This window comes from Lepisosteus platostomus, chromosome 23 (assembly GCF_059453375.1).
Source record: "Lepisosteus platostomus isolate fLepPlt1 chromosome 23, fLepPlt1.hap1, whole genome shotgun sequence".
NCBI lineage: Eukaryota > Metazoa > Chordata > Actinopteri > Semionotiformes > Lepisosteidae > Lepisosteus > Lepisosteus platostomus.
Window position 1 is genome coordinate 12,703,871 of NC_142633.1, and position 8,201 is coordinate 12,712,071.

At 43.9% G+C, this 8,201-nt stretch overlaps 1 protein-coding gene across 5 annotated transcripts in view; it reads left to right on the forward strand.

Annotated features, from left to right (window-relative positions):
* Nucleotides 1-8,062, forward strand: part of chd5 (chromodomain helicase DNA binding protein 5) — a 46,825-nt gene extending 38,763 nt beyond the window's left edge. For all 5 annotated transcript variants that reach the window (XM_088617104.1, XM_088617108.1, XM_088617105.1 and 2 more), the window contains 7 exons: nucleotides 56-202; nucleotides 573-681; nucleotides 1,172-1,304; nucleotides 1,638-1,833; nucleotides 2,417-2,580; nucleotides 3,815-3,941; nucleotides 4,026-8,062. In XM_088617104.1, coding sequence (XP_088473230.1) covers nucleotides 56-202; nucleotides 573-681; nucleotides 1,172-1,304; nucleotides 1,638-1,833; nucleotides 2,417-2,580; nucleotides 3,815-3,941; nucleotides 4,026-4,153 — 1,004 coding nt within the window. In that variant the 3' untranslated portion in view covers nucleotides 4,154-8,062. The remainder of the gene's footprint in view (nucleotides 1-55; nucleotides 203-572; nucleotides 682-1,171; nucleotides 1,305-1,637; nucleotides 1,834-2,416; nucleotides 2,581-3,814; nucleotides 3,942-4,025) is intronic.
* The last annotated feature ends 139 nt before the right edge of the window (nucleotides 8,063-8,201 follow it).

The following is an 8,201-nucleotide window of genomic DNA, read 5'->3' on the forward strand; positions in this document are numbered from 1 at the left end:
GTGGAGGTTATGGGGGTGACGGTGTTCTGGGGTGTTCCTGTGTCTGCCTCTGCAGCGGAGGAGGTGAAGAGGGAGGAGACCCCCGACAGTCAGCTGAACGGAGAAAAAGAGGGAAGGGAGGAGATGGAGGAGAACAGGCGGGAGGACAAGAACTGCAGCAAGATGAAGTTCATGTTCAACATCGCGGATGGGGGCTTCACAGGTCAGAGCGTCGTGGCCTCTTGTGCGTATCGTGGTTTACGGGAGTGGGAGACCAGAATTTGAAATATAAGGTTAGACGCTGTGGGAATTGATTCATAGACATCCATTGACTCTGAATGCAGATTGTTGGACAGTAAGAGATATATGGTTCTTCCCAGTAATATACAGTATGATTTTGCCAGCCCAGTCAATCTCACTCCTCAGTGAAGTCCCCTGGTTCGAAGCCCTTTCAGGCTGGTATAATGAGGCAGGGCTGAAGGTGAAGGTCACTGATGCAGCGTGGGTACACAGTTGGTGGGCGTGGGGGTTCCTGCGGAGCGTGGGTATGCATGTGTGAGACGGACTGTTGGCACGACTCTGTGCTTTCGCAGAGCTGCACACGCTGTGGCAGAATGAGGAGCGAGCGGCCGTCTCCTCGGGTAAGATGTACGACATCTGGCATCGCAGACACGACTACTGGCTGCTGGCCGGCATCGTCACGTATCCTTCCCAGCCTGTCACAGCACGATGAGCACATAGAAGGACACTGCAGCAGCACCAAATGTCAGCAGCTTTACAGTTTTTCAATGATATACTGCCCTTGCCACCATTTCATAGAACTGGCCTCATATTGTTTCAGCAACAGCTCATTCAAAAGGTAGCTGCACATTTGTGTGGAGCAGTGCCGTGATAAAATGAGCATCGTTGCCGTGGGGAGCAGACGTGAACATTTCCAGATAGGGTTGCTTTCACTTGTGTATGGAGAGCCTGCTGGAGACAATCGTACACAAGGCTGGTGCCTATTGTTCAGATGTGGACATACTCTGGTGAATTCAGAGAGTACAGACAGTAGTATTCATACAGTATGGATTATGGAATGTCCAGGTTCTAGTGTTGCTGGAAATCTGTTATTTAGGACTGGGCACACTGGCGCGTGTTTCTGTGCCCCTGTTATGTTACGGTGTTGTCCTTGATGGGCGGCCAATCTCAGACATGGTTATGCCCGCTGGCAAGACATCCAGAACGACCCCCGCTACACCATTCTGAATGAGCCCTTCAAGAGCGAGGTGCACAAGGGCAACTACCTGGAGATGAAGAACAAGTTCCTGGCCCGCAGGTTCAAGGTGAACCCGTCCTGATGGGTTTTTTGTGTATAAGACAAAAACAAGTGCTAGAAGTTACACGATTCTTACCTCACTATGTAAATTTAAATATACAGTAGTGACGTTGAAATGTAAATATACATCTCAGCTACTTAACTAGTGTTCTATACATGTTTTCATATACAGTGTTATGTATATTGAAAGACAAGTGTTTCTTGCCTTGAGTCCACTGTACAGTATGTCATTTACATTTGCCACCAGTGCTTCCTTGGAGAGATGTGTTCCTCAGCTGGTGTTATTCTGTTTCCTATAGTTATGGGGACTGATGTATTTTGCCTTCTCCCTCTGTCTCAGTTGCTGGAGCAGGCTCTGGTGATCGAGGAACAGCTACGGCGGGCCGCCTACCTCAACATGACGCAGGACCCCAGCCACCCGGCCATGGCGCTCAATGCCCGCTTCGCTGAGGTGGAGTGCCTGGCAGAGTCCCACCAGCACTTGTCCAAGGAGTCCCTCGCTGGAAACAAGCCAGCCAATGCAGTGCTGCACAAAGGTCTCTACTACAAACCACCAGCTGCTCTGGAACAGCCCTGATGCGGGTTCTTGAGCAGCTGGCAAGAGCTCCACAGCCTCATAATGCCTCCCAGGCCCCCACCGGTTCTGTAGAAAAAGAGCTTTGTCATTCTCATGGTGTCCAACGATGCAACATAACTTTGCCCCCCATTCTTGTCTCATCGAGGCCAATTCAGTTTTGGACTATTACAAAAATGAATATACAAGGGCTACACATGCCTAGATAGTCTAAATTAAACAAAGGCAGCTTGTTGACACAAGACACCAATTGCACGGACCCATTTAAAAGAAGGCTGGCAAGAGACAGTAGGTTGTGATGATTCTTCTCGCCATCAATAATGAGCTCCAGTATGTCTGTAAGGTTCTGCCCGATACAAATGGGGTGTGTTGTACAGCACAGGAGATGTAACCATGCAGATCGGGTTGAAGAGGGGCTTGTTCCCCCCGGAGCTGTTACTGCCAGCGTGTTACAGCTCTTATTGTCGTTACTCACCCGCTGTCTAAGGCTACAATGCCCTCGCCTGCAGTGTTTCCTGTGACTGATTGACCCATTGCTGTTGCAGTGCTAAACCAGCTGGAGGAGCTGCTGAGTGACATGAAGGCGGACGTGACGCGGCTGCCCTCCATGCTGTCTCGGATCCCCCCAGTGGCTGCGCGCCTTCAGATGTCAGAAAGGAGCATCCTGAGCCGACTGACCAACCGCGGCAACGAGCCCCCACCCCAGCAGGTGAGGACCCCCACTGTCCTCTGTCTGCTGTTATGACTCTTTCACTTATTTTTATTACTCTTTGAGTTCTGTGAAGCGTGCAAAATAAAGAAATGGGCATGACTTACAACAAAACATGGAAAAACCGTGGCCCCTTCTAACGGTTACACTAGACGCAGGCTTAAGACAAAACTGCCAGGCTCTGCACTCCAAGCCCCGCCCCCAGCTCCTCTTGATGAACAGGTGAGCCTCCATTTAGAGCAGGGGTGAGTCAGGGTCTGTAACCTGGCACAAAATGGCGGAACAGACAGGAGACGAGGACAGCATAGTGGTTCCAAAACAGCTAAGGCACAAATACATCGAAGAAATTAATAAGATCAACGATAGAAATGAATATGCAAGAATTTAATTACAGTTGCAGACGATGATTTATTTATTGATAAATAAATAAAGGTTATAAAAGACTTCATAAGAAGTCATTCAACCATGTAGCAGTACCCTGTTACATTGTTAGGCAATTACTATGATATACTGTGCATACTGTGTCTCCTTCACCGTTCATTTGTTTGTCTGGGTGAAAAACAGTGATGGTGTCTGTCAGTGGACTGGTGCGGCTAACGTTTCTGGGTTTATCGGAACGCAGCACTTGTCCACAGTTATTCTCTACAGTGCGTAAAATGCACAAGTTGAAGCGTATTGTGTTTGTATATCTTGCCCAACATTATACTCAATGTATTAAAAAGACTGGAAAATATGTTTGAAAATATGCTGCAATGACAGAAGAGTGATCCAATTTCTCCTAAAAATAAAGGAAAATAGTCAAATGTCTAAAATAACCATTCAAATTTCCCGCGTTTGACAGAGCTGGGGTTTTCCCATAATGAGCAGCTGGGCCTGTTGACTGAAGGTTCTGCCTGTAAACGTATCTACAGATTCTCATGAGGAAGATGCTGAGCCTCACGTGTGCCAGTTTCTGGATGAGACATAAAATCAAGGATATGTTGCAATTACTCTGTGGTGCACACACTCTGCGCAAGTCTCCACGGAAAAAAAAAAATCATATCCCTAGACTGCTGCATGACTAATCAACCAATGAAACAATTTGAACGGGCAGTGTGTACACGCAGTGACTGCAGTCATGCTGTTATCTGAAGTACAGCAAAGAGTGCTGGCTGATACTATACAAGTTTGCGAACAGTATAAATATGGGTGTGTGGACAAAAAGACACTAAATGCGTTTATTTACTTTCTGCAGCCATTCCCACAGGGCTCCTTCGCATGCTCTCAAATGTACGGCAACAATTTTGGGACAAACTTCCGTGGGCCTGGAGCGGGGGGCATTGTGAACTACAGTCAGATGCCTCTGGGTCCCTATGTGAGCGGTGAGTGACGATAGCGGTCGGGGTGGGGGCAGAGTTGGTTCTTATGAATTGTTTGGATTGGTTACACTTCATTTCTCTGGCCAGCATCTACCAACGGCCCCCCGGCTCCCTCTGGCCACCTGGACAAGAGGCCCACTGACCCCCTGAAGGAAGTCTCAGGCCCAGAGCACAAGACGGGCAAGTCTAGTGATGTCATCTGTATCGAGGACTAGCCCCTGTGACTGCTCCCCTGCCAACCCCCCTGCTGCGCAACACAGCAAAGAGTCCAAATCTACTCTATTAAGGAGCTCCTATTAAAGTGACATATCTTCTTGCACTTGTTTGCCTCACAGAGGACATGGAGAAGCTGGGGCTCTCTGACATGCAGTACACACACGTCCAGTCTCCCGCATCGTTGCTTTTGTCTTACTGTTACAAGGAAAGTCACGGGTACCATGCAGCCAGGCAGCGCAAGTTTACCGCTACCTGGCTTTTCCCTTAGCTAAGTGTTTCCTTTCTCATCCCAGCTTCACACTGAGCAGGCAGGTGACTGGAAGTACCTGTGCTGGGTATTTAAGCTTGCCATTGTTTTTTGGGCAGGTTGCTACACCAGCTTTCAGCATATCTTTTCAATACAGTGTGGCTGCAATCTGTTTATCCTTTTGTTGAGTTGACCGCTTAATGCTTGTAACTTCTAATTGGATTTGAAGCCAGGGAACTTGAAGCTGAAGCATCTGATGGTGTCCCCTGCCCCAGCCCCAACCTCCTAAATAGCTTCCTCTCTCTCAAAAGGACAATGTGCTCTAGAGCTCAACCTTCTGGGCTTTGACTGTGATCGACTCCTACAGATCTTCGCTCTCCTGTTGGCTTGGTCTACCCGCTCTCTGCTTCGATAGCTTGCAGCACTTTGTATATCCAGCCAGCCTCCAGGATGCCAACACTGATTCAGACAGAGAACATGGGAGCTCTGGCATTTTTCCCAGTGCAAGGACAGACACATACATTGCAGAGGCTGCAGACAGTTTGTCATTCTCAAAAAGAGTGGGAAAACTTGGTCACACATTTTTTTTTAATTTTTATATTCTTCTATGCATTTTAACAGCCAAATGGAATGTGGGCATTTTCTGGGATGATCTAGTGAAAAAAGGTGTCCCATCCACCTCCAGCAAACCTATTGCTCTATCAGTCTGTCAAGCCTCTCCTGGTGCAGTACACCTGCTATGGAACAGCATGACTCTTAGCCTAACCTTTCCCAACATGCAAAGCAAATCAGTGAGCTCATGGGATTTGCAAAATAGCTGTTCTGACATTGCAAGCCATTGTTTTGCTCTTTAATTGATCCTCTAAAACAAGAACAGGTCAAGAATGTAACTCACAGAAAGCGATGCCAGAAAGGAAAGATACTGGCTGCCGATACCTCTCACGTTGCTTGTGCTAGAGCATAACAGAAGAGGCTGCTTGAGCATTTTCTTTTGTAGAAGAATCCTTCAGGTCTGGTGATTTTTACTTTATTTTTTGGGGTTAAGGTATTCTTGGAAACTTCTTTTGTAACCGTGTCCTGCTGAAAACCTGCTTGATGTCTACAGGTTGGTCAGTTTTGCAGTCACACTGACGTGGTTATCATCTACAGAGGCTGATGGTCCTGTGCTTTGTAAGGTGTTATTGGATTAATGTAGTCAAAGATGTTAGTCTGTTTTAAAACTGGTTTTTACTCTTGATATGAAGCTGCTCATATCAATATGCATATCAAGCATATCAATCCTTAGTTACAAGTATCGAACAACCACATCTGTTGTTCAATATTCTGGATTTCCAAGCAAAATTAAGATTTTTTAAGGTAAAGTGCATTCTCTTCAATTCCATTTAAATACCTTAAGTATGGCAGAATTTAAAATAGCAAAATTATCACTCCGGGATTTTTAATATTAGATTTTCATTTAAAGGGCCTTTTACTTTAGTTTTGAATAATGAACTTTCAATAACTAAAACGAAAGGAACAGTATACTGTATGCACATTGTGATGTATATGATGTAATATCATCTAGTCTGTGTGGGTTGCATCTTGAAGTGCTTTAGCATACAGGAATAATTGGGCAGGTTGAATTCGTAAGAAGAAAGGTTGTGCCACTCTGTGGGCACCACTGCCTTGACCATTTTTTGCTGTTGGGAAATGCAGAGATACAAACAGGAGCAAAGATCCAGAATGCCTATGACTTTCAGGTCTCAAGGAGACTGGAGATGATCTTTTTACTTTGTTTTGAATTCATTTTTCCCCCCATAAGAAATCAAAGTGGCACAACTAGTGCCTTTCACTGTCTTTTTTTAGTTTGGGCTGGATGGACTTTCAACATGGTGGAGGCAATGTTAAAGCAAAGATAGCTTCTTCCAGGCTTAATTCAGGAAGCTTTTACTTGGAATAAAGAAGTAACCACCATGTCAAACAAAACATTCCATATCCTTTATGTGGTGGTCAGAATTGTTGCAACTGTGATTTAAAGTCCTAAGGAATGGATCCAAATTGAAACTACCTTTTTGTACCTTTGAGAGGCACTTAATGATTGTTATGTTTTTATGCCTGTATGTGTTTAAGCATAAGGACAGGGCCACATGTGGTCCAGTTGAACTGGACATTAGTGCAGATTTTTTTAAAGAATTAGACGATGCCCTGTTTCAAACCTCGTGCTTACTCACATTGTACAAGTGACTTAATCTTTAGAAAAGGATATAGAGTTTAGAACGTCTTGCTGTAATTATAATAGGACTGTAAAAATGCAGGTTCATGAATGTGGCCAGTTCTTTGTTGTGTGTGAGAGGACTTGAGGAATGTTATTACTGCTCAGAAACTGGTACTGAGGTCAAATTTAAAAAAAATGTTTAGATTGTCTTTTTATTTTTCACTGGGTCCTGCAGATGAAGGTTGAGGCTGGCAGATATGGGGAAATATGTACTACTAGCAAAACAAAGAGCAATTGAAGAAAACTTCATGTTGTTCAAAAACTGAGTGGTGCATCTAGGCTTATTGTGTGCTGCAGCTGCAGAGGCTGTGTTTAACCTGTTGTAGAAGCACTTTAACAACAGAAAAGCAAATCTGAATGGAAGTCAAAGGTGCCACAAAACGTGGTTAAAAAGATACTGTAAATGTCAATGCATTCAGCAACACATTTCAAATGGCTCATGAAATCAGTCTTGTAAAGTACGCAGTTGTTCTAGAGCAACTACTCCTTATCCTGTCTTAAGAGTGTTGTGTAACAGGAATTATTGGCCCTCTATTTGTATTGTTTATGTAACTCTGAAAACTGTAAATATAAGATATCTTTGTGCATACTGCTTTTTCCCCCACTTTCCTTGACAGTCTGAGAGACTTTGCCAGTTCAGTGCAGAGCCACATAGCCTATCTCACTAAGGTTTAGCAGAAGCTTGCTCGTGCTGACAATGACCAACATTTTCAAAGAGCTGCAGAACATTATAAAGTTATACAGCAGCAGGAAAAGTTCTGAACCTTTGCCTCTTACGAACACAGGCAGTATTCCAAATGAATGTTTTGCATGTTCAGACTAAATGATTGGGTCTGATACTTTGATCCCTTTTGTCTTTGACCATGCAGAGTAGTTACTTTAAAACAACAGTGTTGAAGTCATTAGATTTCTTATAATCAGTGTTCATTTCCTTTAGAAGTGCCAGAGAAGGACCTATAAATAGAAAATCAACTGAAAGTGTACAAAACAACAGAAATGCAATCACACTGAAGCCCTCGAGAATGTAATGAAAATTGTACTGCTACAGCGGTGCAAAATATATATATTTAAAGAAGAGGCTTCAGTCTAAAATTATAAATATATATATATGAATAAAAAAAGCTTCAAAAGCTGTCAAAAGAAAAGCTGGAAAAGAATACTTTTTTAAAAGAAATGTATGCACAGCATGTGAAATGTTTTTTTATGAAGGTTCGTAATGAAAGATGAAAAAACAGCACAGTATATAAAATAAGGACAGTAACGTACTGTACGGACTTGACCGGCGCTGAGCTAGGGGCATTTGTAAATGAGAACAAATGAAAGGAAGAAGTAAACGTGGTCATCTTTTACTTTGTACTCGGTGTATTTGTTTAATGTGTTTTAATAAATCCTCTCTGTAAGAAAGCAGACATTTTCCATGTTTCGTTTTTTCTTTCTTCCAGTGAGAGACAGCAAAGAGTAAGCATTGTTTCAGACACATCTGCATAGAAAAACGCGTTTTCTGTATATACTGTATGTATAGGCTGTGTATTTAAATACCATTATC